We start from the raw sequence: 26,383 nt of genomic DNA, 5'->3' as shown, positions 1-26,383 counted from the left end.
CTTCTCTTTAAGGAAATTTAGATGAACTGTTTGGAATACAGAGCTGGTGTCTATGACTCACTCTGTGCCTCCTTCCCATGGGGAGTGGGCGGATAACAGGGGAGATAAGAGACTGCTGGCCCTCGAGGGTGCTCCTCCTGCAGGATGAAAATTTCATCCTTTCCCCTTCACACCCCCAGAGTCTGCTGTGAGAAGATATCATTCCCTCTTTACTGCATTCTCCCTGTCGCTGTAAACACAGCTGACTTGGTCCTGCATCAGACCCAGAGAAAAAATAAAGAGTTTGCATCTGTAAACCGTGGTGAGCTGCTAATGCTGCCACATTAGCAATCTGACACTGTAAAAATGTAGCTCTCGTCAGTATTGGGTGAAATAGACACTGACATTTTAATAAGATGTCATTATTTCATTGTTACATTTCAGTACTGTACTTCAGTATCTGCAAAAGGATTCAGGTGATGCTGGATCAATTTTGGCCAAAATTAGATAGTGTAAAGCATAATTCACTGCTGTTTGTTGGAAACAGCCTGTAAGTGTGCATACATTATGATATCTAGTTAGGTGGCTCACTTGGGTTTGGAGCGGAGCCCAAATGCTTTTGAAGCATCACTTTCATGTTTGATGTTAGTAACAGGTATTTATAATTAAGTTTGGAAATCTGTTTCAATCTTCTCCAAACATTCAGATTAATTTTATTTGAGTGATTTAGATATTATACTGTCAAATTAAATACATCCGTCAAGTTGTATGTATTAGATTTTAATTAAATCTTCATCATCACACATTGGTGTGCTTATAGTTACGCAGAGAGATTTCCTTCTTTTTTTTCACCTGCGTTTTCTCTCATTGCAGGGAAATGTCTCATTCAGTTTATGTAAAGTCACATAAGAATCTTGACATTTGAATATTAACCTCCATTTCAGAGATACAAATGTCATGGACAGATAATAGTGACACTCTTTGTAACAATATTGATGTGATTAAATGAGCAGCACAACAAACAAGCTCTCCGAACTGCCGCCCTCTCCCCTCATTTGCCTGATTTCATTTGCTTAATTGAATATCCGGCAAGAAATGTGCTTTTTAAATGGCAATGCTGCTGAGGGAAGTACATACGCATCAGACTGATGAACTTAAGTGTAGCTCTTTATTAATATTCAAAGAGCATTGATTTTCTAAGTGTATGTCAGATATTACCGCTGCTCTGGCCAGTGTTGAAGGGTTTTCTGTCGAGGCACAGGAAATCTCTAACAACCAATTTCTCCTCTGGGATTATGATAGATTATCCATCAATCCAGAAATAATAAAGCAAGTGCTCTTCTCAGCTGTCAGACTATCAAATACTACAGCAAGTACATCATGTTGGGTCTGGAATTAGTTATGAATTTAGGTGCAATTATGCTAGAGTGTAATGGCCATTCTAGAAGACAAAACACTTGATGAAGATAAGACGACTGGGAAATATATTTTATATTTTTGCAGTGATTTTACTGTCAATAAAATTAAGCAACATTGTAAGTGTAACAGTAATTTTAATGCATTTTTATTTGGCCATGCATGTAATGAGTCATTCATTTTAATTTCCCTTTCTTGTCTCTGTAAATTGTAATAGTTTCTCTGTCATCAAATGTTAAATAGCAAAAATGGCATTTGAGTTGGTTAGTTTGATTCATTTCTTTGATTCAGTTCAAATGAATCATTTCAATGAATCAATTCAAAATTCAATGATTCATTGTGGGGTTTTTTTTAACATACTGTATTTGTAGTGTATCATTGTTTTTGGCATCATTGAGATACTATTTGTTTTGTGAATGTTTTGAATAAGTATTAATTTTTTATTTTATTTTTCATTTTAATTGTAGTTAAAGCTTTAGTAATGTAGTTTTGTTAGCTTTTAGTTTTATTAGGGTTTCTACATATGTGTGTTGTTTTTATTACAGTGTTAGTTGTTTTTTTTTTTTTTTGTTTTTTTTTGGTACATCAAGTTAAACTGAATAAAAATGAGAAATGTTGACTTGGCTACTTGATGGAAAAATAAATATTTAATTATATATAATATTTTGTTCTAATTATATTACAATTAAACATTTGTCCTTCATTTAGTGAAAAACTATCTGGAGAAACTTTATTATTTTTACTATTATACTATTTATAATTATTTAAGTACATATTACATTATTTATATGCCAGTCATACGCAGCTCATGAATTCAGGCCAGAGCAATGACTGAAGTGTGCGACGTGTTGAATCGCTGCATCCCTACTCTGCAGTTCCTGTGCAGTCATGTCCTGAGAGAAACGGCCTGACCTTTGCCCCTTCCTTTAAACATGCTTGTCATCGAGGAGAGACTAGCTGGCTGCTCGAATCATTTGTCTTTCAGCAGAAATGACTGAGGTCTTTAGAAATGCAGGCCATGTTCAGTCCGCTCTTTGTTTTCCCAGCGTGCTCTTCCTGCAGGAATGTTCAGGAGAGCTTGCAGGTTGGGTACGCTGGGGACGCTTGGCTGGTGCAATTGTAGCATCCACTCAGAGTCTGTGTTTTCTTTGGGAAGGCAGAGATGGTGGGGAGCAGCCTGCTGTAATTACAGCGTGTGCTGAAGCAGAAAGGCTTGTGTGTACTGCAGTGTTTGTGTGTGTATGTCCCTAAATGCTCGAAGTTTAATGCAGTGTTGGTGACTCTGTCAGCTCAGCGGTTCTGTTCTAGACTCATGATTTCCATAATAAGGTGCACTCGGAGACGGAGAGATGTTTCCGTCTGCTCAGCCTGCAGGAATGTGGAAGCGCACCTTCAACTCCCGATCAAACGGTGTTTGAGGGTGGAAACTGTTTGCTGAGCGCCAGCGGCTCCAAACTTTCCTGCTGCGGTGGCGGTGTAATTAGTGCTGGTCTACGGCCGTCTCTCTCTGTGGTGTTTCCATGATTATTTTCTCTGTGGCAGAGGGGGTATGTTGGATAGCAGATGTCTGCTTTGTGTGAGCATGATTAATTAGCCCGGGTCCGGCCAATTAGATGATGAGCGCTTCTGGTTAATAAATGAATGCATCATCTTAATCATGAGTGAGTGAGAGCATGCATGGGGTGGCTTCATTGGAAAGACGCACGAGAGCCCTCAGCACACGGGCTGATAACACACAGACCCCTAGACACATGCACTCAGCATGAACCCGGCACGACGTGTGTCCCCCACAATGGCCAGAGGTGTCTGTGGTTTTTGAAATGCTCTCCAGGGACTCATTGTAGCTGGAGCTCATTTGCTTGTGTTTAAAACCACTTTATTAAATCAACACAGTGACATAATTCATTGTGTGCATGATGTCACTATGTTAAAGGAATAGATCAGCCCAAAATGAAAATGTTCCCCTGCTGACCAGTAATGCCATCCAATAATAAATCCTTAAATTAATCCTTTGCACCATATCGAAATAAATCATATTTTCCCTGGGTTCTGTCTTTTTATTCAATAATGTAGATTTTTTTTTTTCTTACCTGTAGTATAAAAGTATTTATTATTAAAATTGAGAATTTATATTTTTTTATATTAATATATATTTTTCAGGAAACTTCATTTTTATTAAAGTTTAGTTTTAGTAATTTTAGTATTAAACTTTTTTATACATTTTTATATTTTTATGTAATATTTTTTATATTTTATTTTCAATTTTAGAAAAATAAATAATATTTAAGTTGTGAGTTTGCAGTCTTTGTTGAATGTTATGCATTTAAAAACATGTTAATTAGTTTACTCTTTATTGAGTTTTCCTTGGAGGTGGAACACACAGACATAAGCTCAGTGTTGACCAGTGTAATCTGATTCATGAACTCTTATAAACCAGTTCTATTTAGTGAATCAGAAACATTCAACACAACCAGTGCAGTTTGATTCCAGAGTAATCTGTTCCTATGAGATGATTCTTTTAATGAATAGTTTGTGCTGGTTAGCATTTTGAATCACTCTGAAGAATCAGTCTGAACTGAACCCATCAGAGCTGTTGCTGAATCCTCATCTCTGAACTCTGAACTGAATTGTAAGCTATCATTAGATTTAGTGATGAAGCAAAGTTTCATTAGATTTATGTGACATGTAGACTAAATATTCTCATTTTCAATGTCTTTTTGCCTTTTCTTTTTCACATGTTTACAATACTGTCACAATAAATAATGATTTAAAGTAAACAATGACTTGATTTTTTGCCTCTGTTCCTCACAAAAGCTATCATATGACTTCAGAAGACTTCTTATGAAATATTTAAGCAGAGTATATTGCTGTAATGTTTTGGAATGTGATGATGTAATGTTTGATTGCGTACATTATCATCGTGCTTCATGATGTCATTCTCCTTTTGCTTTAATTTAAACGCTGATCTTACAGAATTACGGGAATGTGATGTAATGCTCTCGGAATGCTAATAATGAGCTCATGTCTTGGAGTTTGGTGATGTCATGTTTGAGTGTTTGTCTATGTTGTTGGCTGATGTTATTCTCCTTTGTGTCCCCCGTCAGGTCTCACTAAATGGTAGTGTGAGCGTGTAGTGATCCAGCAGGAGTTTAGGAACCCCTGCGGTGAGTGCCATCCACGAATCATGGTGCCACACACCCGACAGGCCTCTCCTCGCGGCAGAGCCTCGTCCCTCCTGCTGCTGCTCTGCCTGGTGGCACCTATCCATGCAGACAGTGAGTAGCACACTTAAAATACACACGACTCTCTTCTGTCAGCTCATGACTGCCATTCTGTACATCTCTGATCTAAAAACCCAAGTGCGTAGGAATGGGAATATCATGCTGTTATTCACAAAACAAACACAAGCTTCTTTCCTAAAGCGGCTTATATCACACCGGTTGTCAAGTGTTATTTTCTGTCAAATAAATTGAGGGAGTTCTGGTTAGAGCTATGAAATAAATGAGAGGAGGAAATATGGATGTCAGAGGGATTTGAGATGTTGGATGCAATCACCGTTGTGTTGTTTGTGTAATAGCGTACGCGGGAGGATCTTTCACATTCACATCGATCTTGTTTGTCTCGTGGGACCCCCGCAGGTTTTAATGAACACTACATGCTTCGCGTCACATTTATCTAGCTTTTAAAGGGCAAATTAATAAGTCCAAAATATGAGTCCTGCTGGTTTGCTTTTTTTGCTGGGGAAATTGTTGCTGTCATCATTGAAAGATTTGGGTCCTGAAGTCTCAAGAGTCCCTTGAGAAAGATTTCAGCAAGTATTTTTGCAAAATCAAATAGCTGTGTTTACTCCAGCCATAGATCAGAATTGATAAGAGTGTGTTTGTGCAGCAGTATGAGAGTCACAGGCCTTATGTCATGTAGTCCCTGAACCCTGAGGCCAATAAAAACAATAAGAACACCAAAGCCTGGTCACTTATTACCACTGCTGATCTTTATGGTGAAGTAATACCAGCAGCATTAATCATTTACCCGCTGTCACCGTTCCCAAACTAGCACTCACCTTATATGAAATTTTAGTTGTGTACCTTGAGAGAAAAATATTTACGTCTTGCTTTCTTCTGGAAGGTTGACCAAGTTAGATGTAGTGTGTTTGTTTTGCAGCATGGTTAAGTTAGCTATTGGCTGTGGTCTTTTATTCAGATTGTTTTGGAATAGATAGCGTACATGTCTGGAACAGGTTGGTCATATACACTTTCATAAAATACTTTTATTCAGCAAGGATTAATTATACAGTATTGATGAAAACTTCCAAAAAGTGACATTATAGACATTTATAATGGTCCAAGAAAAAATCCCAGGTTCCAAAAAAAAATATATATATGTATATATGATTTCTGTAGGATCATGTGACACTGAAGACTCGAGGAATGATGCTGAAAATTAATGATTGCATCACAGAAATTGCATCTTAAAATGTATTGACATAGAAATCAATTATTCACAATATCTCTTTTTTACTGTATCTTTAAGCAAATAAATGCTTTGAAAATGCAAAGACTTTTGACAGTATTTAGCCTTATTGTTTGCTTTGAAAAGAAAATCTGCTATTTATTGCATAAAATAATATTTGGTCAAAGATATTTTAAATAATATTATTGTAAGTTATTGCGGACAAATGAATCCAAAATATTTAATGGATGAAGTAAAATATAGTTAAAATAATCAGAATAATAAAATAATCTACAGTGGTTTGAATTCAAGGAATAATTATGTGTTTTTTGTATTCCCCTATAAACAGCGATATTTACCCACGTATTTTTATTAAAAATTTTAATATATAAAAATTCAGTTTCTGTAAACATGTGTTATTGATGATACAAGTGAAATGTTGATTTGAGTTTCGACCAGTTCATTGAAGCAAATCAAACATCAAGCTCTAATGCCATTTTTATGAATTAATTTTGAATCAGATATGCAATTAAAATGTTTTTGTCTCAACGATCTCATAATCCTGAATCATGACATAAATGTTGGTTAAAATCATTGTAATGCTGGGTAATTTTATGTTGTAAAATGAATTACAGCACCTGTCAGTGTTTGTGACTGAGATGCCGAATGGTTTTGTCAGTCTCTGTGTGAGATGGGGAAGATGGCAAATGTTTCTGAATTTGCCCTCTGCTCTGCTTTGCTCTTCACGCTGATGGAGCCCTGTGCTCTCATGCAGGGGCGAGAAAAGCCTTTAACAGGTTTTTCAGTTGAATGCATCATTTTTCTCACTCTTATAATCTCTGGCTCTCATGGTCTCTCTCTCCTCTCTGCGTGAAGTCTTTCTACCTGCAGCTGGACCAGCTTGTGTTCACATTATGATCCACTCAATGGATTTTTGTTTTTCCCCACTCACACTTTCCTTTCGAGTCTTCTCGCTAACTTGCGTAGGACGTAGTCTAGAAGAGTTGAAGCACAGAGTACAAAAGCACCATGTCTTATTTCTGAGAGCAAATATGGTGAAACTTCATCGTGCAATTTCAGCAGCGCCGGGACTTATAGAGCTGCTTGTCCTCTGATGCTGTGCTGGATCCGTGATGCAGAGCTGCTTTTGTGGTCATTTCAACATGACATTAATGCCGGTGGTCACAGAGGGAAAGTCCTTGAAAAAGAAATCACCTCTTAATAATTACAATGATTCAGATACTAACACATTTGATAAAACGATACATTTCAAAGTAGCAAAACTGAAATAGATCAGTAGTGAGATCTTTTCATGGTTCTTAGTCAATGCTGCTGCACACAAACTCCATCTGCAAGTGCCATGAGTTTGTCACGTATAACGTGCATTTGAAAACGCAACATGCACCGAACATCTTCCCAAACTTGTGATTAGAGCCATTTATAAATTTCTAAGCAAAAAAAAAGAAACATTTGAAAAGTTTCCCTGTGTTTTCTCCCAAAATAAAAGTACAAAATGAAAATATAGTGAGATGCATTTACTGCCTCAAATGCAGACATTATAATAGAGGCCAAAACATTCTCTCGAATTCACTGACCAAAACCCTCCCATTTAAGCTTGATTTTGGTAATGAAGTGCAAGTTTCTTAACATGTATGAAAACGCAGTGTTTAATTGTTTAAAAAAATGTATATGTTTTTCAATTTCCTGAAAATTTTGTATATATATCTATCTATCTATCTATCTATCTATATATATATATATATATATATATATATATATATATATATATATTACCTTCCAAACATAAAAAATATAAATGAAAATATTATTATTCTTAACCTGATACAGTCAGTAAATTAAAACTTTTTTTTAAATTGCATAACAACTTTTCAACACCCAATGAAACCAACATAAATACATAAGATTCATAATACATTAGACATCATACGGTGTAGCTCTGACACTCAAAATTGTGTTTGTGTGTGTGTGTGTGTGTGTGTGAAAGAGAGAGATGGAGGAGGGATTGATGGGAGTGCTGCTGATGGAAGGACTATCAGTTTATCCAGAAAGTCTATTCACATCTCCGTCAATTAAACTGGACACCGATACACACTAGACAGTTAAAAATGGGTTGTTGTCTGACCCCTGAGCTCCACAAACACACACACACACACACACAGAGACTGAAATCGAAACAGATTTAGTGAAATCTTGTTACACAGACCTTTTTAACCCCTCGTGCACTGGAACGCATCTAATGCATTAATTCAGACAAAGCCCTTCTTAATTGAATCTGAAATGATTAATTGAATCTGATCTCATTTGAACCTGTGCTGCTGAAGTGGATGTTTGGCCGGTTCAGCTGTGAGTGTTTGTCTCATGACTCCCATGAGTCTCTGAGCTCAGGTCAGGCGTGAGGTGAGGGGGCTCCTAATTGCTAATCTGACAAACACTTTTATTCAAAGTGACTTAATGTTCGCTAATTTCAAGACGAATCCCTCTGGAGTAACCTGAGGTTAAGTGTTCTGCTCAATGGCGAGAGCTCGTGAATCATCCCTTACAGAACTGGAAGCAATAAAGATGCACTTCTTTGTTTGCACGCAGCCAGAAGTGTAGCACACTTGATAACACTGAAGAAGTCTGGGAAGAAAATAGAATTAATGCAAAGCTGTATCCACATAGACTCCAAAAATGTTTATATACAGTATATTTACCTTTACTCACGAAGTATAGAAGCAGTCTACTATATATCAACCGTGTGACATTTTAATGTCATTGAATAAAAATGTTTAAAATGGCTTTGTGAAGAAAAATGTAGCCAACATGAATCCAAAGATTGTGTTTCTAATAAATTCTTGAAATAGTCATTTTACTTTAGATGTTTAAATGATCATTATTATACTTTTTTTTCTTGGACATACTTAAGCTATTTGCATTTGTGATTTCCAAGCCTTTAAGAGAGCAGACTGTACTCTAGAATGGAAAGTAATCCGAGGAGCTTGACTGTGTTGAATGGGAGTTTATTGTATGTTATAAGCAGGTAGATAAAGTGACTGTAGAGCTCAGCTTTGCTTTCTTGATGAGATGAGAGTGTTTCTGTCAATAGACCTATGGTGCGAATTTGCAGAAGGTTTTATTGAAGGTAGCAGAGCAAATGATGGTCATCATCTAATAAAGATAAAATTTTGATTTATGAGTGTTCATAAATTGCTGTAAATTAAATTACTGTAATTATCCCTTTTTATCTTTGTGCTGATCAGATGCATTTACAACTTATTAGCCAGCAAGGGTGTCAATTCCAGTATCCCAGCAATTTAAAATTGAGTGTGTGTGTGTGTGTGTGTATTACAAGGAGAGCGTGACTTATGAGGACATAACCCATGTCCCCATTTTTCAAAAAGCTTATAAATCATACAGAATGAGTTTTTTTGAGAAAGTAAAAATGCACAGTTTCCTGTGAGGGTTAGGGTTAGGTGTAGGGTTTCACAAAAACAAACGTGTGTTACAATTCCAGTATTTTCTGCATACAGACTCTAATATATGAGTGTCAATATAAACCAATCATGACAAATAATATTGGTGTGCATTTTTTAATAAAATTATTATCCATAAAAAGAAAAAAAGGTTTTGCTTTCTGATTCAATTTGATGATAATTATATTGGTAACACTTTACAAGGAGGTTTCATTTGTTAATGTCTTGTTCATGTTAATTTATTATTAAAATGATTAAAATTAAAAGTGGTATCTGTTAATATTATTTAACTTACCCAAGGTGACATGAACTAACAATGAACAGTAGTTTTATTAATAATTAATGTTAACAAAGATACAAATACAGATGTATTCCTCATTGTTAATAAATGCATGAATTAAAGTTAATCGATGGGACCTTATTGTAAAGTGCTCCAATTACATATATTATTATACTATTTAATATATTATCATATATATTATATATATATATATATATATATATATATATATATATATATATATATATATATATATTATCATAATATTTTTAGATACTTTTTGTACATTTGTTAAAATAATATTGTGCATATGTGTGTGTGTGTGTGTGTGTGTGTGTGTGTGTGTGTGTGAGGGGCCGTACAAGCCATTATTCATTTTTAACTTGCCCTGGCAACATTTTCACAGGCCTTGCCACAATCAACCTATAAATCAATAAATAAGACTTATTGTTTTTATTGTATTGTAATAAATGATAACCATTTTACATAAATGGGTACAATGGTTCAAAGATAAAGCTGAAATGAACCATGCTTTTTCAGGTCTTTCAGGTAGGTCTATCTCTATTCCAGTTAAGGATGCACTGAGGCCGTCCTTAAAAATATTCTTGTTTGCCGTAACCCGACTGACCCTGTCAATTTAGGACCAACTCAATATATTTTTATTTTTTTGCTTTTAGACTGACCGACTTGCCGATTGTAAATTTGCGTCAAGACCAACCACTTTTTTTACTCTTCAAACAGCTAATACAAAAGCAAAACAATAATATTTAAGTAGGTATTGTAAATATATAAATTTCCTAGGCCTACATACAAACGAAGGCTATCTTCCTTAATTAAAAAAAACCTGTGATGTCATCTATGTTTACACGGATGTCACACTATGGCCTGTGCGTTCGCTTCGTCTCAGACTCTCATTCATTGATATAAAACTCTGTCACACAAGAAGAAGACGCAGCACTCGCAGCTACTCTGCAGGCGGCAAGGAAGTCGACCGGAAGTTGAAGTCGGCTGGGTGCCGCCATATTGTAGCAGAACTTCACTTGCGTTAGCATCCCATTGACTCCCATTCATTTTGGCATCACTTTGACAGCAAATAACTTTACATCTGAGGCGTTTAAAGACTCCATTTGTCCATTATTTATTTCTAAAGATACACTACAATGTATAAAGGGTTCCATTACCTTCTACGTTACATTATGGCCCTGTAGAAACAGTTTTTGTAATAATAGGCTAACGATTGCGTCATAACCACTCGACTCTCTGTCGCATTACCGTACAGACAGGAGGAGAAGCTCGCGGGCAATTAAATTAATATGGCGTTGTTATTATTTTACTAGTCATAGACTGGGAAATATTATATAACCTATTTACAGCGGTTTTTTGTGTTCATATACTTCAGTAAAGGGTTATTATTTTAATAAGTACCGCGTTTTCTTTACTCGTCTTATTTTTGTATTTGCAATCAATACGGCATATGCGTAGTAACACTTAATTTCTTTCTTTATTCAAATCTATGAACAGTTACACGATTAAAACGGATCTTGAAAAACTGAGCAACCACATTTCTTCATTAAACTCTGTAAAATGTTAAGTTGGTCACAGTGCCATGCACTTAATGCCTCATCTGTGGTCATTCTTCAATAAGGTTCATTAGTCAACATTAGTTAACATATATAAATAACATAAATAATAATGAACAATATTTCCACAGCATTTATTAATCTTAGTTCATGTTAATTTTAGCATTTACTAATGCATTGTTAAAATCACAAGTTGTGTTTGTAAACATTAATGTACTATGAACATTGAATAACTCGATTTTTATTAACATTAACAAAGATTAATAAATTGTGTAATAAATGTATTGTTCATTGTTCATTCATGTTCGTTAATACATTAATGTTTTCTCTCTTGTTATTTCATAAGAGCTTCAAAGAAGACGGAGAAAGCCAGAGTCTTGTGCCCTGCGTTTATCAGTATCAGTATTATGCTCGTTTGGTGAAAAAGAAAAACATTAAAAAATAATTTGACTTATATCTTCCCCACCCCAAGGTTTCTATAGATATCACGATATATCGACATCGTGAATTCTTATGGCCACAATAACCGTGATATGAAAAATCTAATATCGTGACAGCCCTAATATATATATATATATATATATATATATATATATATATATATATATATATATATATATATATATATATATATATATATATATTATAGAGAGATAGATAGATAGATATAGATACACAGTGTTATGTATAATAAATATAAATTATTTCAAAATATTTAGCATAGTCAATATAGCATAGTTTTTAAAAGGGTGTCAAGCAGTGGAATAGTCTTCTGGCGAGACACACTAGAGAGAAGAATACAGAGAACGTGTATGTGTTCTCTCTGCCACTTTATTCTATAGGGCAGTGTCTCTGGAGCCCTGATCCCTCTCACGCTCGACTATCTGAGCTTAAAAGCTTGTGTGTGTTTGTCTCTGTATCTCTCTCACACACACTCCTCTGTACCTGTTCATTTTCCCTGAGCGCACATCAACCCACACGCACTGACCCAGGAACATACAGTTCTGACAGACACACGCGCGTTCACATGTGAGGGAGCAGACTTCACATCGACCGAGTATATAGGTGCATTAAAAACAGATTTATGAAAGCAGATAATTATATCTGTCATATCCAGTCAACAAAAGAACAACAGACCATGTGAGCTGATGAGAATTTTCCACCAGCTCATTTGCATTTTTCCATTCTGTCCAGATCTCGTGGTGCATGAACGCACACTGATCATCCTGTGTACTTTACTAGCGCTAAAAAAACCTGAAAATGAAGGTAGCCAATGAGACACTGTAAACACAGAGATTGTCTACAGGATATGAATCTGCCAGGGCACATTCACTAAAAAACAAAGACCACATAATTAAAAAACATTGAGCAAAAATTATGAACAGATCAAAAAACTGACGAATTATGAGCAGATGCAGACAATTCATCTGATGTTATAGAATTAGTTTTTATGTATCATACTGCACTGTATGTGTCTTTATGTGACCCTGGAGCACAAAATCAGTCTTAAGTCGCTGGGATATTTTTGTAGCAATAGCCAAAAATACATTGTATGGGTCAAAATTATAGATTTTTATTTTATGCCAAAAATCATTAGGATATTAAGTTAAGATCATGTTCCATGAAGATATTTTGTAAATTTCCTACCATAAATATATAAAAACATAATTTTTGATAAGTAATACGCATTGCTAAGAATTCATTTGGACAACTTTAAAGGTTATTTGCTCAGTATTTAGATTTTTTGCACCCTCAGATTCCAGACTTTATAATAGTTGTTTCAGTAGTTTTTTATTACATTTGTATTATATACACTGTAAAAAATTTCTTGTTGTTTTTACAAAAACTTTTTGGCAGCTGTGGTTGCCAGAATAATTTTGTAAAAATACAGAAAACTGTAAACACATTTACGTCAAAAACTGTTAATTTTACAATATAAAGCTGTAATTTACAAACAAGAAAATGTGAATATAAACCAGTAAATTCAACAACACACAAAATTAAATCTGTTTTGTACCTTGAAAATACTGACAACCACCATAATAATAAAGATGGTACTGTATAAGAGAAAGCCACATGAAGTATCAAAGCTCATCACAAGTAGCTTCACCATAAGCAGAAGTATATATTAACATATAGAAGGTGCACATTTATGGAAACACAAAACACCATCATAGTAACACACGTGATACTTAAATAATGCAAAAAACTTTCATTAAGCAACAGAAGATGTAACATAAAGCTCAAATGTACATAACTGATAACAAGAACTATTTAAAAACATGATTATTTAAACAAAATACTTTCCAACGTGGAGTGTCACGCAGGGAATTCTGGGAATATCAGTTTACAGTTTTAGACTGTAAATTATACATTGATTTGTTCTTTTTTTACTTCTAAAAGCTGTATAATTAACAGAATTTTACTGTAAATTTACATTAAATGCTTTGTTAGATCTTTTACAGTTTTTCCCTGTATATAGTACAGGAACTTACTGTTAACCTATTATCAGTTTTTTTCCGTAGCGTTTTTACAGAATTTTACAGTTAAAATTACACTTATTTTTTACAGTGTACACTTCTGTTCAAAGGTTCAGGATCAGTAAAATTTTTATGTTTAATGTATTTTTAAGTGTCTATACTATCACTTTTAATCAATTTATCATATTTTGGCTGAATGAAAGTATTAATTTTGTTCAATTTTGTGTAAAAAAATGTTTTTATCTCATGCATTGTTCACATAACTCTCAGTCACAATATTTGCATATTTTGCACAATATATTGTTCAAATTATATACTGCAGCTCTAATGGAAGTAGTGTGGTAGTATGCCATTTTAAAACAATTGCATTTTTCTGACTACGGTATTTTCCGGACTATAAGTCGCACTTTTTTTCATAGTTTGGCTGGTCCTGCGACTTATAGTCAGGTGTGAATTATTTATAAAAATTAATTTGACATGAACCGAGGGAAATGAACCAAGAGAAATGAACTAAGACAAATGAACCAAGAGAAATCATTACCGTCTCCAGCCGCGAGAGGGCGCTCATTGCTGCTCACTTCTAGTCCAGTGCAACTTATACATGTTTTTTCCTCATCATGACATATTTTTGGACTGATGCGACTTATACTCAGGTGCGACTTATAGTCCGAAAAATACGGTACTACAATTATTAGTTCAGTTTCCTGAGCTAAATAAATTACTTTATTTTCATGAACATTTGAGTCCATTTGATGAGCTTTTGGTCTCCACACTATTATCATTCAAGAGAAAACTGAATAGTGCATCACACTGGGAGAGTATATTCTTTTCATCAGCCATTTAGAAAATGTGTGCACCTCTGTGGCTGGTGAAACCTCTGCACCAGTGTCTTTGTGTTTGTGTTTGTGTGAGTGATTCCTCTCGATGTGCTCTCGGTGTAGCTGCACTGTTAATGAGAGCTTTTCAATCCAAAAGCAGCGAGTTTGTTTGAAACTTTTGTCATTTGTCATTGTGAAATGCAGCTTTCCCTCCGCTCACACAGCGTTTGACTATCTGGCTGTCTGCCTAGATGCCATTATACCCTGGTTATCTGAGCCCAAATTAGAGAAAGGTCCTGTAGGACAAGAGCAGGGTGTTGAATGACAATGACACTGCTGCAGTGATTGACTGTGTGTGTGTGTGTGTGTGTGTGTGTGTGTGTGTGTGGTCTTCTCGATCTCTATTTCATCATGACAATTTATCCCTTTCTGCCTGTATATTGCTACTAGCAGTGTTTACAGCACTGTAACCTAAATCACAGCCAATTGCCAGACACACACTTCATCACATACAGCACTGCAGTTTTTAGGCGCAAGTTTATGGCTACGGTGGTTTAAAAATTAATTTAAAAACATATTTTGTGCATATTTAGTGATGTGTGTGACTCTTTTCATTTGAGACAATAAATAATCACCTGTCAAACACCTAAAATATCTAACTATGTTGTAAATTGTATGTTTCAATAAGATTTGACAGTTATTCTCTTAGCTAGTGATGTAATATTTGCCGATACTTCAAAACATACTATGGTATGATTTAAGATTTGATTAGATTCAGGGGTCTGCAATCAATATATCAGTAATACAGTATTATATGCCTGTTTTATAAATTAATTTGTTTTTTTTTTTTAATTAAAGGCATAGTTCACCCAAAAAATTGAAAACTTCAACATCTACTCACATTCATGTTGTTCCAAACCTGTATGACTTTCTTTCTTCTGTTTAGCATAAAAAAAGATATTTTGAAGATATTTTGAACAAACAGCTGGTTTTACCCATTGACTCCCATACTACTGAAAAAGAAGTCAAAAACTACCAAAATTCTTCCAAATATCTTATTCATACACAAAACTCACACAGGTTTGAAACAAGTGTAGGGTAAGTATAGTAAAATTAAAACAACATACAGAACTACCAAGTTTTTCTATAAGTTTGATTGCATCATATAATTATTGCTGTTAATAGTGTTCATCGTCTGTTTGATTACATCTTTAATTGAATTTTCCGTACATTTCTGCCATATGTTCATTAACTTGACAGTCACTACCGATAAGCTACTACTAAATATTGTCGAAACTTAATTTTCTGTAAAGTTGCTTTGCTATGATTTGTATTGGAAAATGCGATATACAAGTAAACTCGAATTGAATTGAATTTTAATTGAATTATTGGTTTATTGATTGATTGATTGAACTTAGGTTGAACTGTACCTTTAAGTCAAACTTTGCAGCCAAAACATAACAGAATAACATTTAATTGAACTCTCTGAAAATTACTAATCCTGTTTTCCAATTGGGGCATTCAATAATAATATAAAAAAATAATAATATACAAAAATAAATAATCAACAATCAACATCATATCGTTGGTCATTTCATTCATGCATGAATCTATATTGATATATTTTTATATCACTAATAACATCCTCTCTAGCATTGTAGTCTCAACACTTGCAGAGGCAAGCCTCTTTTAGATGTGATAAAAGAGCACCAAAAATGTAAAATTCAAGCTTCTGTCATTTTGTGAATATTCGCATGTTCATTCAGAAGGTTTTCTCTATCTTTGGTTGCACACAAAGATGTTTCATCCCAAGTCCTACACTTTCAAAGCATGTGAAGTATGGTTACTGTAAAAGCTCTCACGGGAAGAGGACTCACATCTAAGAAGAAAACCTGCTTTGATTTAGTCATCATTCATTTAGTCTCAGTAAAATTAAGATGGAGGAATAGAAATGATCTTTGGGACTTGGTTGCTTTGAGATGTGCATTCTATAATACATATGAACATGTGTGACAAACTTTCCTCATGTGAATAGCTACAGAAATCACTCTACCAAGACCCAGTTGTTCAGTTTCTTTTAAATAACTCCTGGTCTTTTGAAAGGCAATTAAATTGTCATCAAAAAGCTCATTTTCTGATTCATACTTCTCGGAGCGATGAATGCGTTTATTAGTCGAGACGGAGCCTCAAACGTGTGCTGATTGCTGCCGTATAATCTCTGCTCGTGTAGGCGTTTCACTCACCGTTTATTGAAGGATCTTCACAATGATCGCACAAGACCAACCCTGCTAACTCACCTCAGTGAGCGAGCGAGAGAGAGAGAGAGAGAGAGAGGGGAGGAATTGGTTGGGTGTTGATAATGGGGGGCACCATTTTAACTCGCTATTGCTATTTAGACAGAGCCATTACTGTAATGCACCACCCAATGGGGAATAAAAGAGAAGCAATTTCTCTTTCTTTATCTCACTCCTCTTCTCTCCTCTCCTGAATAATAAAAAGGCCAGGCTTTCAGGCTAGAGTCTCACTAAGTTGGTTTGAGAGTTTAGTGTCCTTCTCACCTTACTACTGCTGCAGTGTTAATTTTGACAGGTGTTTTTTATTTAGTTTTTCGTTTAATTCAATCTGTTTCTTGCCATTACGTTTGCCATTACTTGAGCTGTTTTTCAGTGAACATTGTTTCATTGTAGTACAACACTCTACAATGTGAGTATATCACTCATAAATGTGACTAAATCTCAATGCTAGGCCAGTGTCTTTAGCACTTGCCAGTTAGAAGCTGAGCATAAGTTTAGCCCAGATGTTTTTTTACAGCTAAAAAATTTATTTGTCAATGGTGATTCTATTGCCAAGGTGTGCATGGAGGGTTGTAGCCTCATCCACTTTATTTTAGAAAATTACCTGTGCTGCATGCAACTAGCATTCAAACACAGAGATGCCAAGGGGTTTATGTTGACTAAGTTTTTCCTATTAGACCGTGTCACAAACAACATCAAAAAGAGTACAGTGTGTCTGAACAAACATTGTCTATTTCTCTGGTGTTGGGCATATTAACACGTCCTCGGTTCAGGTTCTGTTTCGCAGACATAAAACGAGAGCTCGACTGGAGGTAAGCCGTGCATCTATAATTAATGAGAATAAATGGCTGGGCTGCTGCGTCTCGATCGATGTTGTGCTGCTTGATGTTTAGGGACAGAGTGCAGGAGACTGACTTCCCGGATGCTGTCAGTTTATTTCACTTCATGCAGATCTTAAGGGAGTGGCTATCTGCATTATGCTGTGTGGAAGGAAATGCATCTGCTGTTTGTGTATTTTGCATTTTCTTCCCGTTATTATGCCTTCATGTCAGTTCTGGTAAGTTTGAGTTAAAGAAAGTCATGGTTAAACACTTCCAAATGGAGACACAGCTCTTAAATTAGCACTTAATATTAAGTGGCAAACAGCGTGTCTCACAACTGATCCTCCCTGACGTGTAGAATAAACAGGCGAAGCACGCCACAGCTGATCATCTGGTTTCAGAGCTGTTGATACTCATTAATCCTGCGATCTGTCAGCGGGCAGATTAACAGAGGGATTTGGGTGGTGTGTTTTTGGTCGAGGCTCATCTCTCGACTGCTCGGACTGTGCACTGTGAACATGCAGGCCCTTTACATAACTGGGTGATTCTTAAGTTAGCTATTTTTACCATATAAAATCTTGAAAAAGATTAAATACATTTGTAATATCTGATCAAGTCCTGTAGTCCCAAATCTAAATATATATTCATTTATTTACTTATTTTATTATTTTTTTATATATACAGTACATTTATAGCAGACAACTACTAGATCACTAGAAAACTAACTAGTGAACAAAGATGAAGGGAACTGTGTTGCATGCCAATGTGTGTAACCCAAGTACTCAAGGAGGTGATAATTACTCTAAAATAGTATTGTTTTGTTTAATAGCATTATTATTATTATTGTATAATTAGTGTTCAGCTGGCTAACTAAAAACATACTATAATGCCCAGCAAGATTTTCTACTTGTCTTACCCTGATAGTAATTAAGCCGAATTAGAAAGCTTCATCTTATGTATGTTATGCTCACTGTATTTGGCACTATTTGTTGTGTATAGCTGAGAATGCAACTTGTTCTTTGAAACATTTTAAACACAATGCAAACCATGCTTGTGTTCATTAGCTAGAAGCGTTTGCATTAACATGCCATGTGTATGGTTAGTATGTTAAGGGTCTTAATGGGTTAAACAGGTTCAGTATCAGAAGTATGTGTAGTTCTTACAAAGAGGCTAATGTGGTTGCCTCCGTTACTTTGATCCAGTTTCATTCTGTTTTGTTCAAATATAAACACTAATTTTGATCAAATGCTGGTGTTTTTGAGTCTGTGGATTGCTTTAAAGCTCAGATAATTTTTTTCCATGATTAAATCATGAGATTGTAATAAAGTATTTATATGGCATCAGACTGCAGCTTCTGTTCTCATGACTAGAAATGTATTGCATCATGCATGAGCTTTTTTATCATGCATGAACTCCTGTTTACATGAGATGTTTCTAGGCAGTTGTTTCTTAAGATTAAAAATATTGTCCGCTCTGAATGTTCATGCAAATTGACAGTCCATCATGGAAGAACTCAAACTCAAAGTGGATGTCATTTATGCAGAAAAGATGGGAATGCTGAGATGGAACTAGTGTTATTTGTAAATCTCTGATTGGCAGATTACATGAAAATGCTCAGAAACCTCTGTGTCCTGTGTTTTTGTGAGGTAGAGCGAGGGCAGAAACCTTGGCAGCAGATCGCTTTACACTTCCTGAAGAACACACATGAAAGCCAACACGGTAAATATTGCAGGAGGTCAGCATGCTAGCAGTCAAAAAGACCTTTGTGTGACTGAAAGTCTGTGATGTCTGTCTTGTTTGACACATCCAGGGTCAGAGGTCATAAGGCAAGGAGGCCCTCTGATAAATCAGTCATTAGAGTAAGTTTTATTTCAGGTGTTTCAGAGGAGGCTGATGTGAATATACAGAACCGATCGTATTGAGGTGTATTTATTTACTCATTAATTCATTCATTCTCACCAAGGCTTTAATATTGTGAAATATTACAATAAAAAAAAGCATTGGTAACACTTTCTATGAAGCCGTATTTATAATGCATTATAAAGGTATTTATAAGGCATTATAATGAATACATAATGAATTATAATAAAAAAAAAGTATAATATGTTATATCAACTTAATAATCATAACAACAATTATAATACATCATAATACTTATGTATTTGTGGTTGAAAGTTTAAGAGTATGGTTATTTATAACACACAATGAACACCATATTAAATCTACTTCATTGTGTTATAAATAATCATACTCTTAAAAGCTATAACCACAAATAAGTAAATATTCTAATATATTAAAACTGTTTTTAGGAATATTTATGAGATATTACAACATTAGGGTTTGGAACCGAGAACCAGTTCTTATTCAGAACCAGTTCTGTTTTTTTAAAAGAACCAGAACCGTGAGCAATTTCTAAGTTTCGGTTCCGAAAACGGTTCTGGTGTAGACTGCTATTGTTAAGTATGAGGGATAGATTACTTAGAATACACGTAATTTCAAGAGTGATAAACAAAGTGATAGAAAATATTTATTCATTGCATCACACCATCTTCTGACTGCATTATTATTTGTAAAATAGGGGCTTTATGGAGAGTGTGTATACATGGTTATAAGTATAACAGTGTATATTTCATTAATTTAGGGAAATTAACAAGTGTCTCAGCCCTCAAGGGGCTATTTGGCTTATTCCTGCTTGACAAACTAAATGTTATTAATAGTGTAAAAAACATCACCTTTGAAGCATGTGCTGATTGATGGACTAGCATTACTCAACATTACTTACTACCTTCCAGCAACACTACATTCACTGAAGGTAAAATCTAAGTGATTAAAAGTGATTTCAAATTATGCTGCGCTTTATGCATTCACCCACTGTCATATTCATGTCATTGTTCACTGTGTGCTGTATGTAAAATGAGTATTACCATGGCTTTATCTGAAAAATATGATTCCCAATGCACGCAAACTTTTCAAAATACTGAGTGCCCAGTTGGTTAAAGTGTATCTTTATGTACAATCTTTATATCAGCTATTGGCCCCCCTTTTTTCCAAGATACCAATGTGGGTTTTCCACTAATATCACTGCTGAAAACTGTGGTGCGCAATATTTTTCTGGAAACCAAGAAAACTTTGTAACATCAAGTAACATTAAAAATTACTTTAGAGTATCAGTTTTGATCAATTTCATGCATCCTTGCTGAATAAAATGATTAAGTTAATAATCCATATATATACACATCACAATTACTCCCATTTCTGTAGAAAACCGTAGTCTCTGATGTTTATAATTAGCCTTATGTAAAACAGTAGCGGTAGTGTGTCCTCATTTAGCTGATGTGTGTATGAGTATGTGGTATAATTAATGTCTTGTGGAAAGTTGCCATAAACCTCATGTGAAGCCAGTTGGCAGTCTGCATTCTGCACACACACCGCATCAGGCGAGGGCAACCATAATGACATCAATTCTGCTGACATCAATGCCATGAAACGAGAGAGAGCCAGAGAATTAGAGAAAGGCAAAATGACAAGGTCCCCTGGACAGAAACTGGGACCGAGAAAGCTCCTGCCAAAGAAAAGATGAAGACATTGTCTCCAGCGAGGCCGGCAGTTTGCATTATGCATCTGTAGCCAGAGACAGAGGTAAACAAAGCAGGCAGCGCACGTTATGATATATCTGTTGTTCCCTGCGGTGAGCTGGGTGGCTGGAATCTTTAATTACGTTCCCATCAGCTCTCTGTTTCTCTACAGGCACGCTTTCACCAGGGGATGGTGGTGGACGGGGAGCTCAATTTGTTTGGGTAGCCATGGCTCGTATTCTGTCAGAGCATTTAATTATGCTTTTGATACATCCTCGGAGATGAAGCTCTCGTGGCTTATAAACAGTTTATTCTTATCTCGAGTACAACAGCCAAGCAGAGAGCTTAGGCAATAGGGGAAATAGAATTCCCTCATATTGCCCGTATTTATTGTTTCTCACCATGAGGGACGTGACCCAGTGCACATGGAGGAACATTACTTGTACCGTCCTGGAGGTCTAGCTCAAGGCAGGGTTTAGACATTTTTAAAAGATCTGCTTTTGTTCCTGCACTTCTAGCAAGGACAGTTTTATTGTTCAGCGATTGCTCCATCGTAGCTCAGGAGACTTATAGATCAACCATGAATGTAATTCTAACCCCATACTTATACTTTTAATATGATTGAGATACTAGCAATGTCATTTTTTTCCATTTTAATTTAATGTACAATTTTAGCAATTTTCTTGTTTTGTATTATAATGTCTATTAATAGTTTTTATTCCATTTATTTTATTTTAAAAAAAAAGGGTTTATTTTACTACATCAAGTAAAACTAAGTAGACATTTTATTTTATTTTATGTTATTTTCAGTTAACATTTAATAGTTCAAGTAATACAAATCTATTTGTATGATTTTAGTTAGGTATAATGCCCATGGTTAAACAAAATATGTTCTTATACAGATCCAGTTTTGTTCTAAATTTAGTTCGTATGACTTGTGCACTATATTTTATAAACAGACTGAAATTAAAAATGCTGTTCACTCATAATTTTTCTTTCTGACATGAATCTTAAATCTAATTTGCTCATTTCCTTTGTGTTCGCCATCAGATTGAAAATTAAAATGTAAAATAAAATAAAATAAAATAGATTAAAATGGATAGTAAAATTCATGCATTGGTCTTAATAATTTATTTAGATCACTTTTAAAACCGTTAAAGTAAAACACAGAGAAGAGAAAAATATTAACTTTCCATTTGTTTCTTAATTTTATCTATCTGTTATATATGGCAAACAAATGATATATTAAAGAGATCTGTGATTTTTCCTTCCTGTATTTGTAATAGTGTCTTAATGTCTCTCTTTCTCTCGCAGGCACGCCGAGTTTCATTAAGACTCCTGAAGATCAGACAGGGATTTCAGGAGGGGTGGCGTCCTTCGTGTGCCAAGCGGTCGGGGAGCCCAAACCACGAATCACCTGGATGAAGAAGGGCAAGAAAGTCAGCTCACAGCGCTTTGAGGTGGGTTTGAAATAATAAGATGTGCTTCTTTGTGCCTGAGCTCTAATCAGATGTGAAGTTGAGCATCATATTGAAGATCGACCTGCTTCCTGCCAGCTGTTCTTTTACCACAACATTAAATCAGACGCAACAAAGATCCTACCATTTCTCCTCACCAATGTCTTCAAGGCATCCCTTTTATACAGCAGCTCTCTTTAAGATCATGTGAGGGGTTTTCAGCTTTTATCATGACCTGCTCTGAGCAGTGCACCGGGTCGAGTGTCGAGTGTTTCTTTGAATTCATACAGCACTGCTGACATCTGTACTGCAAAGATTACTGACCAAGTGCAGTGAGCTTGAATTACATACATGGTCTAACCTTAGTACTGCAGGCTTGGTCCCCGGTAAAACTGTGTCACTGAGATGGCAAGGAGATGTCTTTGTTAATTAGGCCAAAACATGCTGATGACAAAAAGAGAGAGAGAAGTGCTGCACTTGTTTTTGGACTGGAAAATAAAAGTTGCTCTTAGAGAGAGATTAGTTAGACTGTCCCCATTACTTCATCCACTCTAAAACCCTGTCCTGGAAACTCACATACAATGAAAGTTTGGACGTCTGTGTCAGTGCTGGGTAGTCACTGATTTTATGTAATCTGGATTACGTAATCAGATTCCAAAAATTTGTATTTGTAATTTCATTATATTATGTTTTAAATACACTTAATCAGAATATCTATTATTCATACATTGGCAGTGAATGTATATGAAATCTCCTTAATTCTTAATTTACTTTCTAAAAAGTCTATCACTCATATGTTTGGAATAGGGCTGTCAAGTGATTAAAAAGTTTCAATCTAATTGATTACACAATGTAGTGATTAATTAATCCAATTCAGCAAAAATTAATCACACATCAAGTCTGGCTGAGAAATTACCCCAGGAGGATAATTTGGGAAATGTCTCAGTGTTTTTAGTTGTTCACACAACAGATGTCAAAAATAACCAAAAGAGTTTGATGACAGAAATTTAATTTGGGTGTGAACTATCCTTTTGATGTTTTTTTGCTTGCTTGCTTGTGTTTGTTATTATTACTATATATATATATATATAAATAATAGAATGTATTTTTCCCTTCCCATTTCTATTTGTATATCAATATGGTTCAAGATTTTCCTATATATTTATATATTTGAAAAATAGAATTTATAACCTAATATGTATAATACAATAGAATACGGTACTATTAACAACTTCTATCATCTTTGCTATTAATAATTAATCTACTCTGCATTGCATCAATGTCAGTGACATTTGTCAGATATTACAGACATTTAATGGGTACATTAGCCAGCTCAGAAAAGGCAGATCAGCAGAACAGTTGACTGTGCAATATTCGGTCACCCTAAAGTGACCCACAGCCGACTTGCGCCACCTGTATTGCCAACTGTACCACTGCTGAATGTGCCAGCAGAGGCAAAGACTGTATCAGTGCCAGGACAGTGAGGGATGAGCTCTGTACTATTGGCCGGAGAGCAGGGTGACCTGTCAGACCTCCTCTGCTCACTCCTCCAAAAACCTCACATCTGACTCTCTGGGGCCAAACAGAGGCCACAATAGACTCATCAGCAGTAGCATCAGGTCCAGAAGAGTAAAGAGGTGTGCTGATGCCTGGGGTTGAATCAGAGCAATGGTGTTGGCTGGCATTCAGGACATGGACTGCATTATAAAGGTGTCATCAGTTTGTAGAGCTATTACCACAGGTACAATCCACCTAAAGTATCTTGATGTTAAGTGTCTTGGTCAGGGACACAGTGGTCAAAGTTAAAGTATATATAACTGCATGGCAAAATCAACTATATTTGAGCTCAGCTGTGATCTTAAAGTTAGAATTATAATGCAATAAGAATGGAAAAACAACAATAAAAAGACGATAAAGTAAATGTAATTAAAAAAAATTTACTATTTTTTTTTAATTAATCAAAATTAATTATCCTTACATTAAAGTTTTTAAATATACTTTTATATTGCAATAATTTCATATTCAATCTTCAAATTAATTGAGAAACCACATAAAGACAGTATGTTTGTTTTAACTGTTTAATGCCATCTTTTTATATCTTTAGATAAAGCCGAGTATCACTGATATTGATACTAATGATGTCTCTAGGAAATTATAATTTTTCCTAATATTTAACCATTGTAATAACATTACAGTATAATTGAGAGCTATCAATTTGAACCTTTATTATACTTTAAAAATAACACCTTCTTATTTAAGTGAACATAAATCTTCACATAAACCCATTATAATAAATGTCATTTTTCCTGTGCCCTTCAGCAAGTAGGAAATACACCAAAATTAAATAAAGTTATCAAACACTAAATTCTAAATGAATTAAAGATGAATCCTTAAAGCTACAAAAGTTATAAAATTCCTCTTTTTTTCTTTTGTTCTTTGCATAACATACATCACAGCTGCTGGGTTATTACTATTAGGTTTTTTGGCTCCTATTACTTTAAGAGCTGATGCTGTTGCTCGTAGTTTCATATGTGCTTTAATATGAAATGATACAGGCTACAGTGTGCACTGCCGTATGTATTCATGCAATTGAAAAGCACAGTATGAGTACAGTATTATGACTGACAGGAAAGGAAAATTAGTTTTTACTGACATATGGTCTAACATCTCATCTGACCACAGTCCACCGTTGTTCTACTGAATCCCGAATCATTTCTGCACTCATATGACTATAGCCCCAGGCACTGAGGCAAAGTTGGAGAATAATAATAATTGTTATTAAAGCAATTGTTATTAAAAACTAAGTTGCAAAAGTGTCTCAGAACTAAACGTATAAAGGTGATGAAAATTTGTGATATATAGAACTTTAAAACCTTAGAACTTTTAATCTCTGAAGCTATTCAGGTGTATAAGCTGATAAACTGAAACTGTAGTATTTCATTCCAGGGAATGCTGCGCTTGTTTTCAACATCAGTATACTGTAGATAGTGCAGGGCTCCAGCAGGGGAGCGCAGGTTGATCTCAATTTGGCAGTCAACCTCACAACAGAGAGAAGCTGACGGCATCCCAGGCATGAGGGCTCCCTGAGACGACCCTCCTCACACTGTCAACCGAGCTGACTGAGCGTGAACGAGACGGGCTCTGACAACACCGGCATCTTACTTTAACTCTGTGCCTCATACACCCAATGCAGTGCATTTATACTGTACAGGAACTGATCTCTTTAACTTCACTGTCGTATAAGAGACTCAGTGAAATTGTTTCTGACTGGTTTTATCACTTTTTGGTACTCAAGACACTCTGGCTGGTAATTGCTTCTGTCATGATTTTGTTAACAAGAAGTAACACTGGCAAAAAAAAATAAAAAATCTTCCATGCAACACAAGATGAGATATTAGCCAGAATGTTTTTGTCCACACAAGAAAAGTGGATGGTAATTTATACTGTCAAGCCTCAAAAGAAAACTCACCATAAAAGTAGTTGTAAGTAAAGTAACATGCACTATATTATTCAAGCATATTATACTATAGTATATAATACAAACCATGCTGTAACTTTCAGCAAATGTATCTAATTTGTGGGAGAACTATTCTTTTAAATTGTATATATTATTAGAATTAGTATTTTTACAGATTATTTTCATGCATTTTTTATGTTTGAAAGAGTGTGCTAATTCACGTCTGTAACTTTGCAGTGTCGTATAGACTGTGTGTTCATGTGTTTATGCATGCAGATCTGATTGTATGTTTAAAGAACAACAC

At 35.1% G+C, this 26,383-nt stretch overlaps 1 protein-coding gene across 7 annotated transcripts in view; it reads left to right on the top strand.

Annotated features, from left to right (window-relative positions):
• Positions 1 to 26,383, top strand: part of ptprfa (protein tyrosine phosphatase receptor type Fa) — a 204,898-nt gene that overhangs the window by 61,712 nt on the left and 116,803 nt on the right. For all 7 annotated transcript variants that reach the window (XM_052558474.1, XM_052558470.1, XM_052558468.1 and 4 more), the window contains exons 2-3: positions 4,500 to 4,670; positions 22,480 to 22,625. In XM_052558474.1, coding sequence (XP_052414434.1) covers positions 4,580 to 4,670; positions 22,480 to 22,625 — 237 coding nt within the window. In that variant the 5' untranslated portion in view covers positions 4,500 to 4,579. The remainder of the gene's footprint in view (positions 1 to 4,499; positions 4,671 to 22,479; positions 22,626 to 26,383) is intronic.

Source organism: Carassius gibelio, chromosome B6 (genome assembly GCF_023724105.1).
Source record: "Carassius gibelio isolate Cgi1373 ecotype wild population from Czech Republic chromosome B6, carGib1.2-hapl.c, whole genome shotgun sequence".
NCBI classification, from domain to species: domain Eukaryota; kingdom Metazoa; phylum Chordata; class Actinopteri; order Cypriniformes; family Cyprinidae; genus Carassius; species Carassius gibelio.
The sequence above is the reverse complement of the archived record's forward strand: the minus strand, read 5'-3'. Positions and strand labels throughout refer to the sequence as shown.